At 47.5% G+C, this 27,135-nt stretch overlaps 1 protein-coding gene across 1 annotated transcript in view; it reads right to left on the bottom strand.

Annotated features, from left to right (window-relative positions):
- Positions 1-27,135, bottom strand: part of LOC122486799 (complement C3-like) — a 46,562-nt gene that overhangs the window by 14,003 nt on the left and 5,424 nt on the right. Inside the window, exons 10-24 of the mRNA XM_043586374.1 lie at positions 25,385-25,500; positions 25,133-25,279; positions 24,551-24,760; positions 24,228-24,434; positions 23,739-23,894; positions 23,311-23,440; positions 22,965-23,036; positions 22,620-22,802; positions 10,004-10,112; positions 9,631-9,716; positions 3,943-4,085; positions 3,625-3,837; positions 1,468-1,534; positions 1,271-1,357; positions 330-533 (exon numbers count right to left, since the gene is read on the bottom strand). Of these exons, the coding sequence (XP_043442309.1) occupies positions 330-533; positions 1,271-1,357; positions 1,468-1,534; positions 3,625-3,837; positions 3,943-4,085; positions 9,631-9,716; positions 10,004-10,112; positions 22,620-22,802; positions 22,965-23,036; positions 23,311-23,440; positions 23,739-23,894; positions 24,228-24,434; positions 24,551-24,760; positions 25,133-25,279; positions 25,385-25,500 (2,130 nt within the window). The remainder of the gene's footprint in view (positions 1-329; positions 534-1,270; positions 1,358-1,467; positions 1,535-3,624; positions 3,838-3,942; positions 4,086-9,630; positions 9,717-10,003; positions 10,113-22,619; positions 22,803-22,964; positions 23,037-23,310; positions 23,441-23,738; positions 23,895-24,227; positions 24,435-24,550; positions 24,761-25,132; positions 25,280-25,384; positions 25,501-27,135) is intronic.

Genomic DNA, 27,135 nt, shown 5'->3' on the forward strand with positions numbered 1-27,135 from the left:
AGACAGGGGTTCAGGGAGGAATGAGGGGGCTCAGGGCTGAGCAGGGAAGTCTGCTGGGAGAGCAGAAGGGACTTCTAAAAGGGGAAGGAGTTCTCAGAGGAGAGGGGTTCAGAGAGGCAAGGGGCCTCAGGGAGAGAGGGAGTTCTAGAGGGCTCAGAGGGGCCCAGGGTCTCAGAGAGGGCAAAGGTCAAGGGAGGTCTTTGAAAAGAAGGGATCCTGAAAGGGGAGGAGCTTAGAGGAAGGGCGTGGCCTGGAAAGGGGCCTGGGTCTCAGGGAGGACCCTGCTCTGGAGGTGGCGGGAGCAGAGAGGGTCTCCCAGGCAGACCCACCCTTTCTGATGAGCTGTAAGGCTTCCTTTCGCTTTGTGGGTCCCAACTTGTCCCACTGCTCCGTTTGGTCCAGGTAATGGACGGCAATGACCGTGGGCGTCATGCTTTTCATGTTCTGCTCCCCAGAGCCCGAGGGGGTCACGATGAGGTGATTCAGTCGCTCCGCGTTGATGGCATCCTCAGTCAACTGAGCCACCGGGGTCCCTGCAACCGGGCGGGAGGACAGGGCTCAAGCAACTCACCCACCATGAGGTGGGGTGAGAAGGGTCAGGGCTCCAGGCAGCCAGTGCCAAAGAGGTCAGGGGCTGTTGTGGGCTGAGGGGACGTGATGGTAGGAGGTACGAGGCGGGGGTAGGGGAGTGGGGAGGGTGTCTACATTTGTAGGGAAGGGAGTCTTATGCTTCACAGAAATCTGCTCCCTGAGCCTCTTGGTACAAGTGGCAAATTAATTCCAGAACAATTGTCACCAATACTTAGATCATGCTTCATGCTGTTGCCAGGGGCTGTTCTAGAGAAACATCATACAGTATCTCATTTAATCCTCTCAACAAGCCTTTGATATAGGTACTATTATTCACCCCATCACAGATGAGAAAACCAAGGGTCTCTCCCCAAAACCTTACAGCTTACAGGTTACAAGGTGCTTTTCCAGGAACTTCTTTTCCCTTCTGGCTCCAGTCGTCCAACTCAGGCAATTAGTTCCAGAATTTCCTGCTCTTGAACTATACTGTTTCTCATTTAAGCTTCTCTATCAGCAAAGGCTATTTGCTGAACTAAATACTGCCTGGAACCCTCTATAAAACAGATCAGGGAGGTGGCCTGCTGTTCTAGCTGTAGTGGAGGCAGGGGACGCACGGTAGTATACATGCCCAGAATTAGGAGAAATTAGGTCCCCTTCTCCAGAGCTGTGCCTTCCTGGGCGAGGGTCAGTGGCAGCTCACCTTGCAGGAGGATCCTGGTCTCTGAATCTGTGTCTGGTACCTGGTCACGGAGGTTTGTGGCGTGGATCTCTGCTCGCTGCACTCCGTCTGCCAGTGGAATGGGAGGGACCAATGGCGTCACCCTCTCCCACAAGGCCCTGCCTCACCCCCTACCCCCGACCCCCCAGGTCTCAACCCTTCTGCTGTGGCTGACTCACTTCTGCCCCGGTTTTCTGGATCCAGTGTGTGAACGGCCACAATTTTTTTGACTTTGACTCCTTCAGGCTGAACAGTGTTGGGATGGGATGGGGAAGGGGGAAGTCAGGTGAATGAAAGAACAGACACAGCTGATCAGCAGGGCATGGGCACGATGGCATCACCCATCCTAGTTCTGTGACTGGGAGTCAGTTTACCCCCACTGCCTCTCAAATGTCCTTAAAATAAAAGAATGTGCATAAAGTGCTGAGTACAATGCCTGGCACTTAGTAAGCGCTCAGTTAAACTAGGGGCTATCTTATTATCAATGTCCCAAGTGAAGCTCTCCTTCCATGCTGGACTGCTGCTGTTTGTGCCCTTCCATCACACATTCTCCTTGAAGCTGGTACTAATGCACACATTTTCCTTTGGAGACCCAGTCTCCTCCATGGCATGCTGGTAAACATTTGATAGCCATCTCTCCAGGAAGAAAAGATCCTGATTTGTGGCACTGGCAGTTTCCATCCTGTGAACATCCCTGCCATGGTAGATTTCAAGCTACCGGCATCAGAGGGTGCAGAATTGGGAGTTGTGGACACACTGGCTCTGGGGAGCGCCGTGCAGGCTCCAGCGCCCTCTTGGGTTTCTTCCCATGTTGCCACACTGAGCCACACTGGGACCCCTGATAAAAGGGATAATTAAGATTGTGCTCCTGGGGGTGCCTGTGCGGCTTGGTGGAAAAGTTGGGACTCTTGATCTTGGGGCTGTAAGTTCAAGTCCCACATCGGGTGTGGGGATTACTTAAAAATAAAATCTTGGGTCGCCTGGGTGGCTTAGTTAAGCGTCTGATTTCAGCTCAGGTTATGATCTCACAGTTCATCAGTTTGAGCCTCATGTCGGGCTCTGTGATGACAGCTCAGAGCTTAGAGCCTGGAGCCTGCTTCAGATTCTCTGTCTCCTTCTCTCTTAGCCCCTTCCCTGCTTGCACTCTGTTGTCTGTTTCAAAATATATAAATATTTTTTAAAATAGAAAAAAATAGGGGCGCCTGTGTGGGTCAGTCGGTTGAGCATCCGACTTTGGTTCAGGTCATGATCTTGCAGTTTGTGGGTTCAAGCCCCGCATCAGGTTCTGTGCTGACAGCTTGGAGCCTGGTGCCTGCTTCCGATTCTGTGTCCCTCTCTCTGCCCCTTCCCCACTCATGCTCTGTGTGTCTCTCTGTCTTTCAAAGATGAATAATCGTTAAAAAATAAATAAATAAATAAAATCTTTTTAAAAAATTCGAGTTTGGTTCTATTAAAGTCAGGAAGGAAATATTATGGTAAATTCTGGTTTGAGTATAAATAAGACATTTCACTGTAAAATAACACTGTGAGTTTTAAGGCATTTGCTTTTCCGTGTTTCAATATTTTTTCAATTACTTTAAGTTTCGGGGGGAAATTAACCACCAAACAATTTCAACCATTAAAAAAAAGACACGTGGATGGGAGCCTTCATTTTTCCATTAGCTTCAGGCTCCAATTATGGTTTGACTTGGCACTGTCTCTATTTAAAATTTGATCTTTTGTTCATCACAGGTTTTTTGGCATTAATTTTGATTCCTTACAATATTGCGTTAAAAGATTGTTGCCCTCATGACCTCACGTTTTGCTTGAAAATGTTAATAAAGATGATAGGAGGCTTTTATTTTTTATTTTTTTAAAAAAATTTTCATGTTTATTTTTGAGAGAGAAAGAGACAGAGTGTGAGTGGGGGCAGGGGACGGGCACAGAGGGAGGGAGACACAGAACCCAAAGCAGGCTCTGCGCTCCCCACCCAGTGCAGAGCCCAACACAGGGCTCAAACTCATGAGCTGTGAGACCATGACCTGAAGTCAGACGCTTAACTGACTGAGCCACCCAGGCACCCCAGTCACCCGCAGGCTTTATTTTTATTTATGACTTGATCTAGTATTATTTTTGAGAATGTTCATCACTAAGAAAGTGTAGAAATGTAACTGTTCCTCACTTACTCACCCTAATCCTGGCCTTGCTTCCAATCTTGCAGGACTCCCAAACATCCTAAGCTGGACACTGGACACTCTTGGTGTCTCAGAGTCAGTGTCTCCAACCTGGGTTGACAGCATGGGGAGACAGGAGCCTCTCCCAAAGGACAAGGCACTGCAGATGCCCCAAGGACTCACCACGACCTTCAAGAGTTTCTTGACACCATCCATGAGGAAACGATTGTCATCAGCAGCCTTGACCTCCACGTTATGTAGGCCAACTTTCAGAGGCACGATGAGAAAAGGCACGGCTATTGAGGACTTGGCTGGGATGTTCAGAATCTGCTGGTAGCGCTTCTTGGCGGTGGCCTGGCTGCAGAAGGCTGGGTTGTAGAGCAATTCCACCCGCACCTGCCAGGGAGAGAGTATCAGTCAGGGGGGCAGGTGCCACGGCCACCTCCCCCAACCATCCAAGCTCTCCATCATACCTCTGCCCCCACCCCCCCGGGAACCCACCTTGAGCTCCCCAACATCCTGGTAATTGTAGAGCACGGCTCGGATCTCCACTTGCTCATTGCGCACGACAGAGTAGGGTAGCCACAGGTCGATGAAGAAGTCTTGCATCACCGTGACCTCATAGGGGTCAGCCACGCAGATCCCTGCCCAGGAGTGGAGTGTCAAGGGAAGGAGGTGGACAGGCTCTCAGTGCTTACCCCTCACTGCGGGAGCTGTGTGAGGCTCAGCCTGTGTTTGTGCAAGCCCAGGGGCTAAACAATTGCACAGGTGACACATTACCGATAGTGGTGGCAGCTGGGAGTCACTGTCATGTACGGTTTCCATTTTCTTCTTGTAGTTTTACTCATAGTAGGTGTGCAGGAGGAAGGGCTCGAGCACACCCGAAGGGTCCATACCTGGGCTCTCCAAAATGGTAGCCTGAGCTCTCTCTGGTCCCTGGGCACTTGGAATGTGGCTAGCTCAGAAAACTTTTTAACACATGTTTGGAACAATTTGCATATGCCAACCTACCTTTTCAGCTGTACATTTTGCAAATCCTACAATACAGATCAAAGTATTTCCAATGAAAGGCTAGGGGCGCCTTTCCACTGACTGGCTCAGTCAGTGGTGGGTGTGATTCTTGATCTGGGGCCATGAGTTCAAGCTCACATGGGATGTGGAGATGACTTACAAATAAAATTAAAATCTTAAAAAAGAAAAATGGTAGCCCCCTCATTGAAACGTTCTGCAAGTATAAAATATATGATACATCAAAGGCTTAGATGATCAAGTAAATGTATCTTTCATAATTTTGAGGTATTAACAGGTTATTCTCAAATATGAACAGATGGTTATAACATTATTATGAGTCTGATGATGCTTTTTTCAACATATTTTTTAACATATTTATCACATGTTGAAAGAATAATGTTTTGGAGACATCTGGTTAAAAAAATGTACAATAAAATTGATGTCACCTCCTCTTTTTATATGGGGCTACCAGAAGATTTAAAATGACATGCACCGTATTTCTGGTGGACAGTGCTGATCTACAGGCAGTGAAAATGACTGCAAAAGCGATGGTTAATTTGTGATCCAACAGCTACTAGGCTATATTCAAGCACTGGGTTGATGCAAGCAAAGTGTGCAAAAGCTTTATCATATTGAAATGTTACACTAAAAAAATAAATAAAAATAATGTTGCACCAAAGGTGTATTAAAATTCGGGGCGCCTGGGTGGCTCAGTCGGTTAAGTGTCCGACTTCAGCTCAGGTCACGATCTCGCGGTCCGTGAGTTCGAGCTCCACGTCGGGCTCTGGGCTGACAGCTCAGAGCCTGGAGCCCGTTTCAGATTCTGTGTCTCCCTCTCTCTCTGCCCCTCCCCCGTTCATGCTCTGTCTCTCTCTGTCTCAAACATAAATAAACGTTAAAAAAAAATGTTACACTAAAAAAATAAATAAAAATAGTGTTGCGCCAAGAAGCGTATTAAAATTTGGAGCACCCGGTTGGCTCAGGTGGTTAAGCATCTGACTCCTGATTTCAGCTCAGGTCATGATCTCCAGGTTCCTGAGTCGGAGCCTGGCCTCAGGCTCTGAGGTGATGGTGTGGAGACTGCTTTGGATTCTCTTTCTCCCTCTCTCTCTGCGCCCCCCACTCTCTCCCAGTCTCTCAAAAATAAGTAAATATTTTTAAAATGCAGTTAAAAAAGAAATATATTATAATTTAATAATTTTTGTGTGTCTATTCTTCAGTGTTGAAAAAAATAGACTTGAACAAAATCCTTATTTGCTAACCTACAGTCATTATTCATCATTCTCGGGGGGTCTGTTATAGTCACGGGAGGTAGTTATCATTTCTGATCTACTATTCATTTTTACATTTTTTTAATGTTTATTTATTTTTGAGAGGTGGAGCTGGAACGGGGGAGGGGCAGAGAGAGGGGGACACAGAATCTGAAGCAGGCTCCAGGGTCTAAGCTGTCAGCACAGAGCCCGACGCAGGGCTCGAACCCATGGACCATGAGATCATGACCTGAGCCAAAGTCAGACACTTAACCAACTGAGCCACCCAGACGCCCTCCGCTCCCTGTTTTCACATTATATATATATATATATATATATATATATATATATATATATATGTTTATATATATATATATAATGTTTATTTATTTTTGAGACAGAGAGAAACAGAGCATGAATGGGGGAAGGTCAGAGAGAGAGGGAGACACGGAATCTGAAGCGAATCCAGGGTCCGAGCTGTCAGCACAGAGCCCGACACGGGGCTCGAACTCACAAACCATGAGATCATGACCTGAGCTGAAGTTGGATGCTCAACTGACTGAGCCACCCAGGCGCCCCTCTGTTTTCACATTCTTTTTTTTTTTTTTAATTTTTTTTAATGTTTATTTATTTTTGAGACAGAGCCAGAGCATGAACGGGGGAGGGGCAGAGAGAGAGGGAGACACAGAATCGGAAGCAGGCTCCAGGCTCTGAGCCATCAGCCCAGAGCCCGATGCGGGGCTCGAACTCACGGACCGCGAGATCGTGACCTGAGCTGAAGTCCGAGGCTTAACTGACTGAGCCACCCAGGCGCCCCTGTTTTCACATTCTTAAAGCCAGATTTAATTTACTCTGGTGGGTGAAAAACCAGCTTTTGCACCACAAACAGGAGGCTACCTCCAGGGAAACAAAACGGTTTTGTTTTGTTAAATACTGGCCAGCTCACGTTGTGCCTGCAGAAAGCAGACCTGCTCTCTCCTTGCTAATCCAACTCAGTCAAGACCTACAGAGGAGATGAGGACATCCTTGCACCAGACTTCGCTTTTCCCTTGAACGAGCTGGAAGGAGGGAGGGAGAACAACACACAGAGTGACTTCTGACACACCATCCGTGTTATGTTTGAGGCAGAGAAACGCCTACTCTCCGTGACCCTGGAAGGACAGCTACATGTCACCGCATGTTGGTCCAAACCCATGGAAGGTACATCACTGAAAGGGAACCCTAGCTTTTGACTGCAGTTGATGATAATGTATCAGTGTTGTCCCAGAGATTTTGGCAAAGGTACCGCCTAATGCAAAAAAGGGTTACAGATGGGAATTGGGGGGAATTGAGGAGTGAGTGGTAACTCTCAGTTGTTTCTGTAAACCTAAATTGTTTAAGAAAACCCATAAATTAGGGGCCCCTGGGTGGCTCAGTCGGTTGGGCGTCCAACTTCGGCTCAGGTCATGATCTCACAGTTCCTGAGTTTGAGTCCCGCGTCAGGCTCTGTGCTGACAGCTTGGAGCCTGGAGCCTGCTTCAGATTCTGTGTCTCCCTCTCCCTGCCTCTCCCTGCTCATGCTCTGTCTCTGTCTCCCTCAAAAATAAACATTAAAAAATTTTTTAAGAAAACCCATTAATTAAAAAAAAAAAATCAACCAGGGCGCCTGGGTGGTTCAGTCGGTTAAGCATCCAACTTCAGCTCATGTCTGATCTTATGTTTTGTGAGTTCGAGCCCCACATCTGGCTCTGTGCTGACAGCTCAGAGCCTGGAGCCTGCTTCAGGTTCTGTGTTTCCCTCTCTCTTTCCCTCACCTGCTCGAGATCTCTCTCTCTCTCTCTCTCTCAAAAAAAAAAAAAACATTTACAAAAATAAAATATGTTTGGCTTCAATAATGACTCACACTCATCGAACATCTGTAATGTGCCAGGCACCATTTTAAGGGCTCCCCACGTATTAACTCAAAAAACTCTCTGCACAACACTTTGAGTGGCTACTATTTGCATTATACCTGTTTTATGGATGCACACAGAGAGGGTGAGTAACTTGACTCAGGCCACACAGCTGCCTAGCGGACGACCTGGGATTTGAATCCAGACATTTAAGCTTGAGGAGCTCCCTGCTTGTAACTCTGCTGACTCTTTGCATTCATGGTATCTCAGGAGTCTAAACTTTCCAAGTTCCACTGGCAACCATCCTAAAATATAAATTCTGAACCTCTAAGATGGCGTTCCGGAAAGGTTCATCCCTTGGTGATCTTGGGCAAGTGACCTGCCTTCCCTAGCTTCAGTATCCTCATTTGTCGGAGAATAAATGTACCAACCTCAGAGGGTTCTTGTGAGCACCGAATGAGATAATGTGTTGGGAGTTAAAAATGGTAGCAGGTAAAGGGCGTCTGGGTGGCTCAGTCAATAAGCATCTGACTCTTAGTTTTGGCTCAGGTCATGATCTCGGGGTCTCATGAGTTCAAGCCCTGCATTGGCCAGTAGCTCAGAGCCTACTTGGGATTCTCTCTCTCTCCCCGTCTCTCTGCCCCTTCCCTATTCACCCTGTAGCTCTCTCTTTCTCTCTCTCAAAATAAATACATAAACTTTAAAAAAAAATTGTACCTGGTAACACACAGTGTCCAACATGAGGCTCAAACTCATGAACCGTGAGATCATGATTGGAGCCTAGTTCAGACACTTAACAGACAGAGCAACTCCAGTCCCCTAACATACCTCCCTTTTAATGTTCCAATATTTTTTCACCTACTTTAATGCTCAGCGAAAAAGTTAACCTTTAAAATGTACCTAAATCAGGCATGGGGGTGGGGGGCGGCGGGGCACACTCGTTTTCCCTCTTGCCTCAAACTCCGTGATGGTTCAGTTCAGTGCTGGCTTCTATTGACGATGGAGATATTTTGTTCATCATGGGTTTTTTGTTTTTTTTTGTTTTTTTGCATTCACGTTGATTTTTTCAAAATGATCACATGAAAGTATCACACATCTGCCTTAAAATTAGTGCCTCCCTCTCCTCACCCTGCTCCGAGGCCTGCCTGAGACCACCCCCATTAGACCAGGTCTCCTCAGCTCCCTGTGGTGGGCCCCCTACCCCCTGGTTACCTTTTTTTTTTTTTTCTGCCAAGTTTCACAATCTGGCCGCCAATGTGCCAATCATACATTTCATCCTGCTACCTCCTTCATATTTTCTTAAATTTTTTTTTCAACGTTTATTTATTTTTGGGACAGAGAGAGACAGAGCATGAACGGGGGAAGGGCAGAGAGAGAGGGAGACACAGAATCGGAAACGGGCTCCAGGCTCTGAGCCATCAGCCCAGAGCCTGACGCGGGGCTCGAACTCCTGGACCGCGAGATCGTGACCTGAGCTGAAGTCGGACGCTTAACCAACTGCGCCACCCAGGCGCCCCACCTCCTTCATATTTTCTTAATGGATTTACCCATCACCCTGTCAACACCACCCCTTAAGCGTGTTTGTTGTTGCAAATTATTCTGTATGATAGTACAATGGTAGACATATGTCCTTATATCTGTGTCCAAATCTGTAGATCGCACAACACTGAGAGTGAACGCTCATGTCAATGATGAACTTGGGGTGACGATAGGCGTGTCAGTGTCACGAATACGCCATGCTGGTGAGGGATGCTGATAGTGCATGTCTGCGCGGGGCAGAGTGTGTGCATCGGGGGTGGATAGACTGGGTGTATGTGGGAACTCTCTGTACCTTCCCCTCAATTTTGCTGTCAACCTAAAACTGCTCTCGAAAGAAAATCTATTTACAAAAGGCGCTGACTCGTCACCCACAGAGCAGGATCTGACACCCCCACTTGTCACCTGGGAGCAGTGTGTCAGCCACCAAGAAACAGGGGATCTCTCTGGATGGGATGAGAAAACGCCCAATGGCCCTGGGATCCCTGACTCGTGAGCATGGGGCCACCACCTTCTCTCACCTTTCTTGTTCGACAAGCTCACCGCCAGAATCTCCCAGGTGGTGATGGAGTCTTTCAAAAATATATTCATGGTCTTTGTGGAGATTCTGGATGGAGGAGAAGTGGGGGTATTAAAAAGAGGCAGGTGTCAGGGGCCTGGGGGGAGAGCTGGTGTGGAGGGGCCCCGAGGGGCAGGTTGGAGGGAGGAGTGGGGGCTGGGCACACGGAGGGAGCCTGACTCTTGATTTTTTTTCTAGGCTGGGTTGTGGGGTTGCCCAGTGATTCCAGAAAAGAGAGGCATGGGTGCATGCAAACGAAGTGGTCCAGATGGGGCCGCTATAGCAGCTGGCCTGGGGGTGGGGGGGTTAAGGTGGGGGGGGTGTCTCAGCCTTACCCATCTTTCTCAGGTTCACTGAGTTCCTCTATGCGCCACAGCCAGCTCTCAGGGAACTGGCTTCGGGAAATGATTTCCTCTTCCGGGATTATATCCTCATCCAAGTCACCTGGGAGGCACGGGTGAGGAGGAGACAAATCTGGGTTGAGGACAGACCCATTTCTCCACTGTCCCCAGAGATACTTATCTCTAAATGGCTGAAGAGGTTCCTACCAGAAAAACACACCCATAGTTCCATGATGGCCTGGGGAGGGGGGCAGTCATGTTTGTCTTTATTGCTCCTTTCTCCCCAAAAATACCATTAAAAATGACATTTTACAACTGTGTCGGTATAGGGGCAGAAATAGTCCAGGCTAGGACTATTTCCCCCTGCTCTGATTTTCATAGAAATGAAGCATTTGTGTGAGCATCTAAGCATAGTGGCTCCCAGGCTCCATGCCTGCTACATCTGATGGTTATGGCCCCCAAGCAAACAGGTGGCTCGAGAGACTCCCCAGACCTGTTGGTGACCCCGGGCGATGGGGTGGCCTTTTGAGCAAGCCTGACGCCATCAACAAGTAGACCAAATGGGGCCAGAATATGGTTCAACCCTGTCTGGGCTTTGCTCAAAACATGTGGGGCAGGTTGTAACGTGGCTTTGGGTCTGCTTAATAACAAAGTAGGTGAAATCGACTGATGCCTAAATCCACCCATATTCTGGAATAATCCAACAAAGTACATGTCAGATACAAACATGCAAGCAGCTCTCTGTCTCACCCCCAATCGGCTAAAGAAATTACACAATTTGGGGCACCTGGGTGGCTCAGTCAGTTGAGTGTGCGACTTCTGCTCTGGTCATGATCTCATGGTTGGTGAGTTTGAGACTTTCACCAGGCTTGCTGCTGTCACTATGAGCCTGCTTGGGATCCTCTGTCCCCCTCTCTCTGCCCCTTCCCTGCTTGCGTGCACACACACTCTCTCTCGAAAAAAAAAACAAAACACATTAAAACAGAAAAGACTGGGGTCAAGATGGCAGAGAAGTAGTGGGACAAGGATTTTCCTGGTCCGTCAAACACAGCTGTATTGAGGTCAGAACACTTGGAACACCCAGGAAATAGGTCTGGGGAGTGATAGAAACATCTCCACAGGTGGAAAGAGACAGCTTGGCGGGACTGAGGTGCATGTATGTGGATTGGGAGAGATAAAACGGGCAGCATAGGCATGGAGGGGAGGGGCCCCCTTCTGTGGAGACACAAAAGGGAGAGAAAGAGGCTGTCGGAGTATGGCATTGTGTTCGGACGAGAGAAAAACATCTTTGGACCATGGAGGGGGAATGAGAAATATGGAGAGTGCCAGTTTGTACTTTGCAAAGTCTCAGGAGTTGAAGATTAGAGTTTTCAGGGATGCAAGACTTTCTCTTGCAGCTTGCAGTGTGCACATGCCTCGTGGAGAGGGAGCCAGCCCTGGGGCCCAGTAGCGATCTCAGGGGTGACTGGGAGAGAGCAGTCCCCACCCTGGAGTACTGTGGGAAGAGGGTTTAGTGCCACCCCAAGGAAAAAAGACCCTGCAGGCATCAGCCGTGTAGGCTGGGCAGAATGGTGCTACCCCAGAACCAAGTCGGTGAGGTGTGGGATTTTTTTTTTAATTTTTTTTTCAACGTTTATTTATTTTTGGGACAGAGAGAGACAGAGCATGAACGGGGGAGGGGCAGAGAGAGAAGGAGACACAGAATCGGAAACAGGCTCCAGGCTCTGAGCCATCACCCCAGAGCCCGATGCGGGGCTCGAACTCACGGACCACGAGATCGTGACCTGGCTGAAGTCGGACGCTTAACCGACTGCGCCACCCAGGCGCCCCAGGTGTGGGATTTTTTAAGGCATCTTGTTTTCAATCCCATCTGAGCATCTAGGAGGTGCAGGAGACTGTGGAACAGGACAAGCTGGCCCCCACTCTCCCTGCACTCCTCTATGAGGACAGTCTGAACAGCATGGTTTGAGACACTTTTCTCCCCATCACCAACATGGTGGGGCTTCAGGGAACAGGACAGCAGCCCCCAGTGGAGGCAGGACCGGTTTACAACAAACCCCGCCCCTCCATGCCTCGTAACAGCTTAAATACTGGAGCAGGACTGACCCTGACCAGGCCAGACAGCCTCTCTTCCAGACCAGCACAGCCAGCGGTCCTGAGCACCAACAGGTAGCTGTCCTGCAGTTTTCTATGTTAGTCCATTTTGTTTTGTTTTGTTTTTTTCTCTTTTCTTTTCTTTCATTTTTTCTCTTTTCCCTTCTTTTTACCTTCCTCTTTTTATTTCCTTTGGAATCACGATCACAGTTTCTGATTTGACTTTTGGTCAAGTCTCTCTCCCTCTCTCTCTCTCTCTCTCTATATATATATATATATACACCCCACCTGGTTTCATTCTCCATTCTGTTTGTTTGTTTGTTTGTTTGTTTAGTCAGGCATTTTTCTCTATTGTTTTTACACCTTTTCTGTATCTCCTTATTAATTTCCCCCCTCTCTCTCTGGGTTAAGCCTTATAGTTTCTTTATTCTCTGCCTGGTCTTTTTTTTTTCTGACCCTTTCATTTTTTATTTGTATGGGAATTAGGCTTCCCTCACCTTTCCTTTTTCCAGGGCTCCTTCAGTGAACAAATGAAAACACACCTGGTGGAAGGCCCAAACCATCACCACTATGAGCAGTGTGACAGAACAGCCAAATATGTAACATGATCACACTCCACAAACACTTCCTGAAGTCCCAGGACCTATTATTAATATGGTAGGACTTGCAGGTGCAGGACACATAACAAGCTATTAAAACGTGTAAAAACCAGAAACCTAGCCAAAATGATGAAATGGAAGACCTCTCCTCATGAGAAATTCCAGGAATAAATGACAGGCAGATAACTGCTCAAAAAAGATATAAACAATATATCTGAACAAGAATTTAGAATAACACTCATGAGACTGAGAGCTGGGCTTGAAAAAAGCATAGGAGACACCAGGGAATCTATTGTTGCAGAGATCAAAGACCTATGAAATAATCAAGAAGAATTAAGAAATGTTGTAAATGAGATGCAAAATAACCCAGCTGCAGTGACAGCAAGGATGGAAGAAGTCGAAGAGAGAATAAGTGAAATAGAAGACAAAATTATGGAAAATGATGAAGCTGAAAAAAAGGAGGGCAAGGAAATTACTAGATCATAAGGGGAGATTTAGAGACCTAAGTGATTCTGTGAAATGAAATAATAACCGTATCATAGGAGTTCTGGAAGAAGAAGAGAGAAGGAAAGGGGCAGAAGGTTTATGTGAACAAATTATAGCTGAGAACTACCCTCATCTGGGGAAGGAAACAGGCATCCAAGTGCTAGAGGCACAGAGAACTCCCTTCAAAATCAACAAAAAATGACATATCATAGTGAAACTGCAAAATACAAAGATAAAGAGAGAATTATGAAAGCAGCTAGGGAAAAACGGGCCTTAACCTACAAGGGTAGACACATAAGGGTAGTAGCAGACCTGTCCACTGAAACTTGGCAGGCCAGAAGCGAGTGGCAGGAAACATTCAATGTGCTGAAGAGCAAAACTAGGCAGCCAAGAATCCTTCATCCAGGAAGGCTGCCATTCAGAATAGAAGGAGAGATAAAGGCTTTCCCAGACAAACAAAAACTGAAGGAGTTTGTGACCACTAAACCAGCCCTGCAGGAGAGCGTAAGGGGGACTCTGTGAGTGGAAAGCAGCAATGACTACAAGGGACCAGAGACATCACCATAAGCACAAAACCTGCAGATAACACAATGGCAGTAAATCCACACCTTTCAATAATCACTCTGAATGTAAATGGACTAAATGCCCCAATCAAAAGACACAGGGTATCAGAATGGATAAAAAAAAAATAAGATCCATCTATATGTTGCCTACAAGAAACTCATTTTAGACCTGAGAACACCTGCAGATTGAGAGTGAGGGGATGGAGAACCATCTATCATGCTATTGGACATCAAAAGATAGCTGGAGTAGCCATATTTATACCAGACGAACTAGATTTTAACACAAAGACTGTAACAAGAGATGAAGAAGGCCATTATATCATAACTGAGGGGTCCATCATCAAGAAGAGCTAACAATTGTAAATATTTATGCCCCCAACATGAGAGCACCCAAATATGTAAATCAATTAATCACAAATATAAATAAATGTATAGATAATAATACTGTGATTGTAGGGGACTTTAATACTCCACTTGCTGCAATGGACAGACCATCTAGTCAGAAAATCAATTAGGACACAATGGCTCTGAATGACACATAGGACCAGATGGACTTAACGTATATTCAGAAGTTTTCATCCAAAACAGCAGAATATACATTCTTCTCGAGGGCATATGGAACATTCTTGAAAATAGATCACTACTGGGTCACAAAACAGCCCTAAACAAGTATAAAAGGATTGAGATCATACCATGCCTATTTTCAGATCACAACACTATGAAACTTGGTATCAACCACAATAAAAAATTTGGAAATCCCCTTAATACATGCATATTAAAGAACATCCAACTAAAGTATGAATGGGTCAACCATGAAATTAAAGAAGAAATCAAAACATGTATGGAAGCAAATGAAAATGAACACACAGCAGTCCAAACCTTTGGGATTCAGGAAAGGCAGTTCTAAAAGGACAATACATTGCAATTCAGGCCTGTCTCAAGAAGCAAGAAAGGTCCCCAATACATAACCTAACCTCACATCTAAAGGAACTAGAAGGGCAGCATCAAAGAAAGCCCAAGGTCAGGGGCACCTGGGTGGCACAGTTGGTTGAGCGTCCGACTTCAGCCAGGTCATGATCTCGCGGTCCAGGAGTTCAAGCCCCGCGTCAGGCTCTGGGCTGATGGCTCAGAGCCTGGAGCCTGTTTCCGATTCTGTGTCTCCCTCTCTCTCTGCCCCTCCCCCGTTCATGCTCTGTCTCTCTCTGTCCCAAAAATAAACGTTGAAAAAAAATTAAAAAAACAAAAAACAAAAGGGAAGAAATAGAAAATTTGAATGGACCCATAACCAATGAAGAAATGGAATCAGTTATCAAAAATCTCCCAACAAGTAAGAGTCCTGGGCCAGATGCCTTCCCAGGGGAATTCTACCAGACATTTAAAGTAGCATTCATACCTATTATTCTCAGGATGTTCCAAAAAATATAAACGGAAGGAAAGTTTCCAGACTCGTTCTATGAAGCCAAAATTACCTTGATTACAAAACCAGACAAAGACCCCACTAAAAAAGAGAATTACAGGCAACCATCCTTGATGAACATGGATGCAAAAATGCTCAACCAGATACTAACAAATCGAATTCAATAGTATATTAATACTATTAATATAGTGATCAAGTGGAATTCATTCCTGGGCTGCAGGGCTGGCTCAATATTTGCAAATCAATCAATGTGATATATCACATTAATAGAAGAAAGGATAAGAACCATAGGATCCTGTCAGTAGGTGCAGAAAAAAACATTTGACAAAATACAACATCCTTTCTTTTTTTAAAAATTTTTTTTCAACGTTTATTTATTTTTGGGACAGAGAGAGACAGAGCATGAACAGGGGAGGGGCAGAGAGAGAGGGAGACACAGAATCGGAAACAGGCTCCAGGCTCTGAGCCATTAGCCCAGAGCCCGATGTGGGGCTCGAACTCACGGACTGCGAGATCGTGACCTGGCTGAAGTCGGACGCTTAGCCGAGTGCGCCACCCAGGCGCCCCTTACAACATCCTTTCTTAATAAAAACCCTCAAGAAAGTCGGGATATTAGGAATATACCTTAACATCATAAAAGCCATAAATGAAAAGCCCACAGCTAATATCATTCTCAATGGGGAAAAACAGAACTTTCCCTCTGAGATAAGGAACATGACAGGGCTGTCCACTCTCACACTGTTATTTAACATAGTGTTGGAAGTCCGAGCCTCAGCAATCAGGCAACAAAACGAAATAAAAGGCATCCAAACTGACAAGAAGAAGTCAAACTTTCACTCTTCACAAATGACAGGAAACTCTACCGAAGAGTCCACCTAAAACTGCTGGAACTGATACATGAATTCAGGAAAGTCACAGGATACAAAATCAACTTATAGAAATCGGTTGCATTTCTAGACACAAATAATGAAGTAACAGAAAGAAGTATCAAGGAATATATTCCATTTACAATTGCACCAAGAATTATAAAATACATAGAAACAAACCTAACCAAAGATGTAAAAGATCTGCACACTGAAAACCATAGAAATCTTATGAAAGAACTAGAAAAAGACACAAAGAAATGGAAAAACATTCCATGCTCATGGATTGGAAGAGTAAGTATTGTTAAAACGTCGATACTACCCAAAGTAATCTACACATTCACTGCAATCCCAATGAAAATAGCACCAGCATTCTTCACAGAGCTAGAACAAACAATCCTAAAATTTAAAAAAAAAATATTTTTTTAACGTTTATTTATGAGACAGAGAGAGACAGAGCATGAACAGGGGAGGGGCAGAGAGAGAGGGAGACACAGAATCTGAAACAGGCTCCAGGCTCTGAGCTGTCAGCACAGAGCCCGATGCGGGGCTCGAACTCATGGACTGTGAGATCATGACCTGAGCCGAAGTCGGACGCTTAACCGACCAAGCCACCCAGGCGCCCCTAAAATTTTTGTGAAACCACAAAAGACCCCCGATAGCCAAAGTAATGTTGAAAAGAAAACCAAAGCTGGAGGCATCACAATCCCGGACTTTAGTCTGTATTACAAAGCTGTAATCATCAAGACAGTATGGTATTGGCACAAAAACAGACACATAGACCAATGGAACAGAATAAAGAACCCAAAAATGGACCCACAAATGTATGGCCAATTAATCTTCAACAAAGCAGGAAAGAGTATCCAATGGAAAAAAAGACAGTGTCTTTAGCAAATGGTGCTGGGAGAACTGGACAGCAACATGCAGAAGAATGAACCTGGACCACTTTCTTACACCATACACAAAAATAAATTGAAAATGGATGAAAGACCTAAGTGTGAGACAGGAAACCATCAAGATCCTACAGGAGAAAACTGGCAGCAACCTCTTTGACCTCGGCCGCAGCAACTTCTTACTTGATGTGTCTCTGAAGGCAAGGGAAATAAAAGCAAAAGCGGACTATTTGGGACCTCATCAAGGTAAAAAGTTTCTGCACAGCACAGGAAACAATCAACAAAACTAAAAGGTAACCGATGGAATGAGAAGATATTTGCAAATGGCATAACGGATAAAGGGTTAGTTATTATACAAAATCTATAAACAACTTACCAAACTCAACACCCAGAAAACAAATAATCCAGTGAAGAAATGGGCAGAAAACATGAATAGACACTTTTCCAAAGAAGACATCCAGATGGTAAACAGGCACATGACAAGATGCTCGACATCACTCATCATCAGGGAAATACAAACCAAAAACACATTGAGATACCCCCTCACAGTGGTCAGAGTGGCTAAAAGTAACAACTCAGGAAACAACAGATGTTGGTGAGGATGTGGAGAAAGGGGAACCCTCTTGCACTGTTGGTGGGAATACAAACTGGTGTAGCCACTCTGGAAAACAGTGTGGAGGTCCCTCAAAAAATCAAAATTAGATTTACCCTATGGCCCAGCAATAGCACTACTAGAAATTTATCCTAAAGGGCACACGGGTGCTGATTCGTAGGGGCACATGTACTCCAGTGGTTATAGTAGCATTTCAACAATAGCCAAATTATGGAAAGAGCTCAAATGTCCATCAACTGATGAATGGCTATATATACAGAGAATGGAGTACTACTTGGTGATGGAAAAGAAGGAAAGCTGACCATTTGCAACAACGTGGATGGATCTGGAGGGTATTATGCTAAGTGAAATAAGTCAGTCAGAGAAAAGCAGATATATGATGTCACTCATATGTGGAATTTGAGAAACTTAACAGAAGACCATAGTGGGAGGAAAGGAAAAATTAGATACAAAGAGAGAGGGAGACAAACCGTAAGAGACTCTTAAACATAGAGAACAGACTGAGGGTTGATGGGAATAGGATATGGGGGAGTGGGGAAAATGAGTGATGGGCATTGAGGAGGACACTTGGGATGAGCACTGGGGTTGTATGTAAGTGATGAATCATAGGAATGTGCTCCAGAAGCCAAGACTACACTGCATTGGCAATAAATTTTAAAAAAAATAAAGAAAGAAATTACACAAGGCTGGGGGAGAAAACACCTGAGTGTGTGTAAGCCATATCCCAGTAGATCGGATATTTTGTCTAATTTTCCTCTTTGAGAAAGAAAGTCTGTAGGTCATTGGAGCAGAAGGCAGCAAGCCTAGGTTAGAATAATTTGCATAGACTGAAGATTCAGCCCTTGGCTCATGTGTGTTGGGAATCTTTGTTGTTTTTTGGGGGGTGGTGGTGGAGGGCGTGCTAGCCTTCCAGCTAAAAGAATTTAGAAATATATGTTCCCTTTGGCGATGTCTGCCTTTAATAGGTGACTGCACATTTCTAAGCAAAAAATAAATTAAATTAAATTAAATTAAATTAAATAAATAAAATAAAAAATAAAAAATAAAAATATGAGTGTACATGAAAAGTATGTGTTACCATATAAGGATCCATACCTGCTGTCATACAGGCTACATGAAAATTGATTTGGAGGAAATTTTCCCTTGGCTTAAATTTTGCACTGATCTGATAGCAGAAAGAGGTTTAGAAATGGAGTATCCAGGAATAAGGAGGAACTTTACAGTAGAGAGACCCAGCAGACAGTGCCTTAATCACGTGATCAAGACTCACAGCACCAACAATGGGACAAATCAATGTCTTTGGGCTCCCGACATGATGCACTGAGCATCCATAGTGTCTCTCTCTCCTGTGACAGTGCTGCCCCCAAATGCAAAACCTGGATGTCATTACGAGGAAGCATGGAGCCAACCCAAACCGTGGGACAGGCCCCCAAATAGCCGGACGTGAAAGTCACTCAAGACGGCTGTGCTGCCAGGGGTTGAGCAGATCCAAGGACACTAAGGAGACCCCACCAGTAAATACAACGTCTGTTCCTCCACAGATCCTTTTCCTATAAAGGATCCAAGCCAAACCAGACCAGACCAAACCAAAGGGAAACCACTGGCCAGCCTGAACGGGGCTGGAGGTTTTGGTGGTGGTAACAAGTCAACATTAATGTCCTCATTCTGATGCCTGTGCTGTGGTTTTGTGGCAGAATATCTTTGCTTCTAGAAATTCCACACGGAGCTAATTAGGAGCCTCAATGGTGCGGTCTCAAATGATTCAGAGGGATAAAAGGTTATTATGCCCATTTCTCCTTTTTCTGCTTGAGTCTAAAGATTTAAAAAAAAATGATTATGTTTGCTTGGATCGGGCAGCCTGCCGCTTATGGCGTTTCCCCATCTTCCTTAGTTTTTAAGCAAAGGGGTTCTGTTTTGTGACTTTTCATCCTGTGATTGATAAGATAACTTCCCTCGGTTTCAAGAGCCACTCACACTGGCCTTTGTTCTCAGAACCCAATTTGGACGACACAGTTTCTGGTCCCCCATGAAAACGATGGGATGTGCAAAAGAAGTGTTCAAAGGGCCAGTGAGAAGGGTCAGTGCAGCAACCACCACTCTGCACACAGTGGTTAAAAAGAGCAATGGAGTGACAGAAAGAGAAATCAAGGAATCAATCCCATTTACAGTTGCACCAAAAACCAGAAAATACCTAGGAATAAATCCAACCAAAGAGGTGAAAAATCTATACACTGAAAACTATAGAAAGCTTATGAAAGAAATTGAAGAAGGCACAAAAAAATGGAAAAAGATTTCATGCTCCTGGATAGAAAGAATAAATATTGTTAAAATGTCAATACTACCCAAAGCAATCTTCATATTCAATGCAGTCCCTATCAAAATAACACCAGCATTTTTCACAGAGCTAGAACAAATAATCCTAAAATTTGTATGGAACCAGAAAAGACCCCGAATAGCCAAAGCGATCTTGAAAAAGAAAACCAAAGCAGGAGGCATCACAATCCCAGACTTCAAGCTATACTACAAAGCTGTAATCATTAAGACAGTATGGTACTGGCACAAGAACAGACACTCAGATCAATGGAACAGAATAGAGAAGCCAGAAATGGACCCATAAACATATGGTCAACTAATCTTTGACAAAGCAGGAAAGAATATCCAATGGAATAAAGATAATCTCTTCAGCAAGTGGTGCTGGGAAAAGTGGACAGCAACATGCAGAAGAATGAACCTGGACCACTTTCTTACACCACACACAAAAATAAACTCAAAATGGGTGAAAGACCTAAATAAGACAGGAAGGCATCAAATCCTAGAGGAGAAAGCAGGCAAAAACCTCTTTGACCTCAGCTGCAGCAACTTCTTACTCAACACGTCTCTAGAGGCAAGGGAAACAAAAGCAAAAATGAACTACTATTATAAAAAGCTTCTGCACAGTGAAGGAAACAATCAGCAAAACTAAAAGGCAACCAACAGAATGGGAGAAGATATTTGCACATGACATATCAGATAAAGGGTTAGTATCCAAAATCTACAAAGAACTTCTCAAACTCAATATCCAAAAAACAAATAATCCAGTGAAGAAATGGGCAAAAGACATGAATAGACACTTCTCCAAAGAAGACAGATGACCAACCCACCCATGAAAAGATGCTCAACATCACTCATCATCAGGGAAATACAAATCAAAAACCACAATGAGATACCACCTTACACCTGTCAGAACGGCTAACATTAACAACTCTGGCAACAACAGATGTTGGCAAGGATGCGGAGAAAGAGGATCTCTTTTGCATTGTTGGTGGGATTGCAAGCTGGTGCAGCCACTCTGGAAAACAGTATGGAGGTTCCTCAAAAAACTAAAAACAGAACTACCCTATAACCCAGCAATTGCACTACTAGGCATTTATCCAAGGGATAGAGGTGTGCTGTTTCGAAGGGACACGTGCACCCCAATGTTTATAGCAGCACTGTCAACAATAGCCAAAATATGGAAACAGCCCAAATGTCCATCGATGGATGAATGGATAAAGAAAACCTGGTATACATGTATATACATATATATATGTATATATATATGTATATGTATATTTATGTATATATATGTGTATATATATGTATATGTATGTGTGTGTGTGTATATATATATATATATATATATATATATATATATATAATGGAGTATTACTCGGCAATCAAAAGTATGAAATCTTGCCATTTGCAACTATGTGGAGGGAACTAAAGGGTATTATGCTAAGCGAAGTTAGAGAAAAACAAATATAACTTCATGCACATGAAGACTTTAGACACAGAACAGATGAACATAAGGGAAGGGAAGAAAAATAATATAAAACCAGGGAGGGGGACAAACCATAGAGACTCTTAAATCTGGAGAACAAACTGAGAGTTACTGGAGGGGTTGTGGGAGGGGGGATGGGCTAAATGGGTAAGGGGCGTTAAGGAATCTACTCCTGAAATCATTGTTGCGCTATACGCTAATTTGGATGTAAATTTTAAAAAATAATAAAATAAGAAGAAAGAAAGAAAGAAAGAAAGAAAGAGAGCAATCTGGACAGGGCGGGCCGAGAGGGAATCTGCCAGGGGGACCCTCACGACAGGGGCCATGCTGCCCGTGGTGCGGGGGCTCTCTGTGCGCTTGGTTTCCACTGCACCCATCCTAGCAGAAAGGCCTTTCTCTACCTAAGACACATCAAAAAGCATTTTTAAAAAGCAGACGTCAGGCCTCACTGGGCTGAAAGGCTCTGAGCAAATGGCAGGTAGGATTCCCACCAGTTCTGTCAGGGCCGCCTTGTGGTGGGGACCACTCGGGTTCTGCTTTCAATGGGCTTCTTGGAAGAGAAATTTCTCTTGGCTTAACATTTATTTGGCCTGAGATGTAAAGTTTCAAGTGTGCACATGTTTTGTCTTATCCAGAACTGAATGAATGAATGAGTGAATGAATGAATGAGTGAATGAATGAATGAATGAATGAGGGAGGGAATGAATGAATGAAAACAAATCAACAGATGTTGTTAGGCGTTGAGTTAGGCACCTCTTTGGAAAGCAACATAAATGAGTTTTCTTTGGTAAAGGCCGGCTAAAAACTCATCTCAGACAGAAACAACTTCCCCCCTCAGACAGTCCCTCCTTCCTCCACAGAAGGGTACACATGCCCCTCTCAGACAGGTGGACCCTCTCCCCTCAGATAGGCCCTCCCCTTCAGACAGGCTCTCCTCTCCGCTCAGACAGAGGCATCCTTCCTCCCAGACTGGCCCCTTCCCCCCTCAGATAGGTTCTCCTCCCTCAAACAGGCCCTCCTCCTTCTCACTGAGCCTCAACACTCTGACCTGGGCCTCCTCCCTCAGACCAGGCCCTCTCCCCTTTAAGGGAGCCTCCCCACTCAGACCATCCCCTCACCCCTCAAGCCTGATCGAGGCTTGATTGAGCCTCCCCATTCTGGCCAGCCTCCCTGCTCAGACCATGCCCTCCTCCCTCGGAGCAAGCCCTCTCCCATCAGACCAGGCCCTCCTCGCTCTGACCAAGCTTCCCCCCTCTGGCTGGCCCACAGGCAGGTGGACTCACTCTGGGTCAGGCCCAGGGGGGCACTGTGGGTACTGCCGATGCGGTTGCAACAGTCCAGGAAGGCCTTCACGCACGAGGCCTCGTGCTGGATGAACCCGGCCCTGCGCTGGCACGAGAACTTCATGGGGTTCTCCCGCATGCCATGTTCACAGCACTTCCGCAGCTCCTTCGGGTACTGACCCGCTGCGTGGACACGACACCGGTCAGGGCCTCAGCCGGGACCTCAAAGCAGGAGGAGCTCGGGCGGACCAGGGGTAGGACGTCCTCAGGGCCGGGCCCTGCCCTGCTCCCTCCTGGGCTGGATCCCGGATGGGCAGGGTTTGGGGGGAGGGTGGGGGCCCCCACCTTTGTCCATCCTCTTCTCTGTGAGCATCACCGAGCGGCGGCGCCAGGCATCTGGTTTGGGGCACTCGGGATCTGAGGGGAGGGCACACGCGAACAAGATGGGTTAAGCGTCAACTGAGGGTCCCCGATGTACTCCTCTCAGTAGCCGTGAGGGAGGGGTGTTGCTGCTCCCATTTGACAGATGAGGAAACTGAGGCTCAGCAGGCAGTGATTCACTAGGTGGGGGCTGGGGCAGGACTTGAACCCAGGGCCCCCACCTGCTCTCAGCATCTGAGGACCTCAGAACAGTGCCCTCCACCTGCTCTCAGCATCTGGGGTGCAGGCCCCACCCCTCCCGGGCCCTCACCTGTCCTATCCGGGGTCTGCAGGTTTGTGTTGGTCTGGAAGGCCAGCCCTGCGTCCGTGAAGACGCCGGCATAGTCCTTCCCGCTGGCTGGAGTGCAACCGATGTCAGCCTTCTCCACCACGTTCCAGATCTGCAGGAGGGCAGGGTTCGCGGGCAGGCCTCCACCACCAGACTGACATGTCCGACCGCCCCTCCGTTCTGGTCCCAGGCCCCTCTCAGAGGTGTGTGCACAGCCCCGCCAACCACCCCCAGCGCAGACTCCTCCAGCTACGCTCCCACCCGCGGCCTTCAGTTCCGCGTCTGTGTCCATCCGAGCCTCCGTCCCGCCCACGCCTAACCCCACTTCCGGTTCCCTTCTGAGCGCCACCCGCGCCTCAGCCCCACACCACCCCTTTGCTTCCGCCACACCCCAGCGGTACGGGGCGCACCTTGCTCTGAATTAACCTATTCCTGTTTAACACGAACGCGCCCTTGTCCACTGCCACAAGCCCCACTCGGGACCCCGGGTCACCCTCGATCTTGATGGTCAAAAGCTGCCCAGGTGGGTACACCTTCTCTTCCTTCTTGCCACCTTTCACCACCAGCTGTTGGCAGGGATGGGGGATACACAGAGGTAGGAGTGAGGGGTCAGCCCTGCCAGGCTGGGTCTCCATCAGCAGTCAGCCCAGGGCAGTGTCCGTGCTGTGCTGGTCAGGAAGGGGCAACGGTGGAGACAGACAGACTGAAGGCGGAAAGGCCAGCGGGGGGGGGAGATACTGAGGCTGAAACAGAGGTGGGGAGAGAAGGAGCTGGAAAAGGAGAAGATGGGCCTCGGTTGGGGACCCCACCCAGAAGGCTGGAGAGAGGCAGAGACGGAGCGAGCACTGGCCACGCGGGGAGTGCCAAGATGGGTGCAGAGGAAGGCTCCGGAAGCTTACCTTGCCCACACAGGAGTCCTTGACATCCACCCACACGGAATCGGCCACCACCTCCCTCTGGCCCTTGTTGTTAATGAAGGTGTAATAAGCCACCAGGCGGAAGGAAGGAATGAAGTCCTCAGTGATGGTCAGGGGCAGCGCGTACATGTCCTGGCCAGGCTCCCGCGTCTGACGCTCCACCTTCAACAGCTTCCCTTTGTTCATGATCTGGGGGAGACGGGTTGGCGTAAGGAAGAATCAGCAAGGTGGAGGGGGGTGGCCCTGGACTGGGGGTGCTGCAGAAGTAAGGAGGAGGGGTCTGGGGATCCTAGGAGGGCACGGACCAGGTAGGTGAAGTAGCGGATGTTGTTCTCCTGGGTGGTGGTGGGGTCAATTCGCAGGTGGAAGTTGACGTTGAGATCTTCCCCTGGCTTGAGCTCCACGCGAGGCACAGAGATGTGCAGGTAGTTATTACTCATGGTGCTGTAGGGTTGGGCGTTCATAGTCCTGTTGGTCTGTCGTGACTCTGGGATACCATCCTTCCTAGTGCTTACCTGGGTGAGGAAAGGGGGATGAATTCTGGCCCCCCAAAGATGTCCACATCCTAATCCCTGGGGCCTGGGAATACGGTACCTTCCCTGGCCAGAGGGACTGTGCAAATGGGATTAAGGGTCTGAGGATGGGGAGTCTGTTTTGGATTATCCAGGTGGGTCAAATGTAATCACAGGACCCTTAGACGGTAGCTACGCAGATGGCTAGACCTGTCTGTGCAGATGAAAACCCTCTATGTGAATGGCAGGATGCCCTGATACAATAAAACCCCACTCCTCACATGGCAGGATGACTGTGGCAGAGGACAGATTCCCTCCATGCAAATACAGTCCCCTATCTCCCAGAAGTGGGGCTAGAGGTGGGCGAGAACTCACGGTGATGGGCAGGGACCTAAAGGTTTTGTGTGTGTTGATGATCAGCTTGGCCACGCCGTCTTCCTGGGTGAAGGAGGACCCTTTGGAGTACTGGGTCACCACGGGGACGTTGGGCGCTGGGGAGCCGTCGGGGTTCGTCACAAACACCTGCGGGTGCAGTGCAGGGGCAGGTGGAGGGCGTTCAGGTCGACCCAGAGGCGTGGCTGATGCTCAGGGGAAGGGTGGGGGAGGCAGCCCCACCCTGGGTCTCACCATGAGGTCAAAGGGCATGCCTGGTTTGAAGAACTTGGACGTCTTGGTGAAGTGGATCTGGTAGGGGGAGGTCACGATGGGGATCCTGCTGCGCTCCGCCTCCACCATGTCGCTGCCTGAGGGGGCCAGCCGTGAGGGCAGGTTCCTGGGCCACCCCTCCAGGTTGGACCACACCTTACACTGGGCCTCCCTCAGACTGGGCCTCCTCCATCAGACTGGCTGGAACCTTCATTCTGTTCCTCCCCCATCAGACTGGCTAGAACCTTCATTCTGTTCCTCCCCCATCACTGGGACTCCTCTGTCAGACTGGATCCCACCTTCATGCTGGGCCTCCCTCCTCAGACTGGACATCATCCATCAGACAGGATCCAACCTTCATACTAGCTCCTGTGCTCAGACTTCCTCTGTCAGACTGTTGCCCACCTTCATTCTGGCCTCCCCACTAGGATGGGACCTCCTCTGTCACACTGGCCCCCAATCTCAATGGGCCTATTTTCAGACTGGGCCCACTCTGTGAGACTGGATCCCAATTTCATTTTGGGCCGCCCTCCTGAGACTGGGCCTCCTCTATCAGACTGGATCCCACTTTTATTCTGGACCTCTCCCCTCAGGCCAGGCCTCCTCTGTCAGACAGCTTCCCATCTTCATAGTGGGCCTCCCTCAGACCAGGCCTCCTCTGACAAACTGGCAGGCACCTTCATTCCTCAGACTATGGCTACCCTGTCACTGGCTGCCACCCTCAGACTTGGCCTCTTTTGTCAGACTGGATCACGCATTCATACTGGGCCTCCCCCCTCAGACTGGGCCTCCTGTGTCAGACTGGATCCCACCTTCATTCTGGCCTCCCCCCATCAGACTTGGCCTCTTTTGTCAGACTGGATCACGCATTCATACTGGGCCTCCCCCCTCAGACTGGGCCTCCTATATCAGACTGGATCCCCCCTTCATTCTGGAGCTCCCCCGCTCAGAATGGGCCTCCTCTATCAGACTGGTTCCCATATTCATACTGGGCCTCCCCTCTCAGACTTGGCCTCACCTGACAGACTACATCCCAATTTCATTCTGGGCCTCCCCCTCAGATTCAGCCACCTCTATCAGACTGCATCCCACCTTCATTCTGGCCTCCCCCCTTCAGACTGGGCCTCCTCTATCAGACTGGATTTCACCTTCATTCTGAGCTCCCCCCTCACTGGGCCTCCTCTGTTGGACAGGATCACACCTTCATTCTGGCCTCCCCTCTCAGACTGGGCTTCTCTATCAGACTGGATCCCACTTTCATACTGGGCCTCCCCACTCAGACTGGCCCTTGTCTATCAGACTGGATCCCACCTTCATAGTGGGCATCCCCCCTCAGACTGGGCTTCCTCTATCAGACTGGATCCCACCTTCATACTGGGCCTCAGCCCTCAGTTGGGCCTCCTCTGTCAGACTGGATCCCACCTTCATTCTGGCCTGCACCCTCACTGGGCCTCCTGTATCAGACTGGATCTCACTTTCATTCTGGACCTCCCCCCCTCAGAATGGGCCTCCTGTATCAGACTGGATCCCACCTTTATTCTGGGCTCCCCCCTCACTGGGCCTCCTCTGTCTGACTGGATCCCACCTTCATACTGGCCTCCCCCATCAGACTGGGATTCTCTATCAGACTGGATCCCACCTTCATTCTGGCCTCACCCCATCAGATTGGGCCTCTGCTATCAGACTGGATCCCACAATCATACTGGGCCTCCCCCCTCAGACTGTGCCTCTTC

Source organism: Prionailurus bengalensis, chromosome A2 (genome assembly GCF_016509475.1).
Source record: "Prionailurus bengalensis isolate Pbe53 chromosome A2, Fcat_Pben_1.1_paternal_pri, whole genome shotgun sequence".
NCBI classification, from domain to species: Eukaryota; Metazoa; Chordata; class Mammalia; order Carnivora; family Felidae; genus Prionailurus; species Prionailurus bengalensis.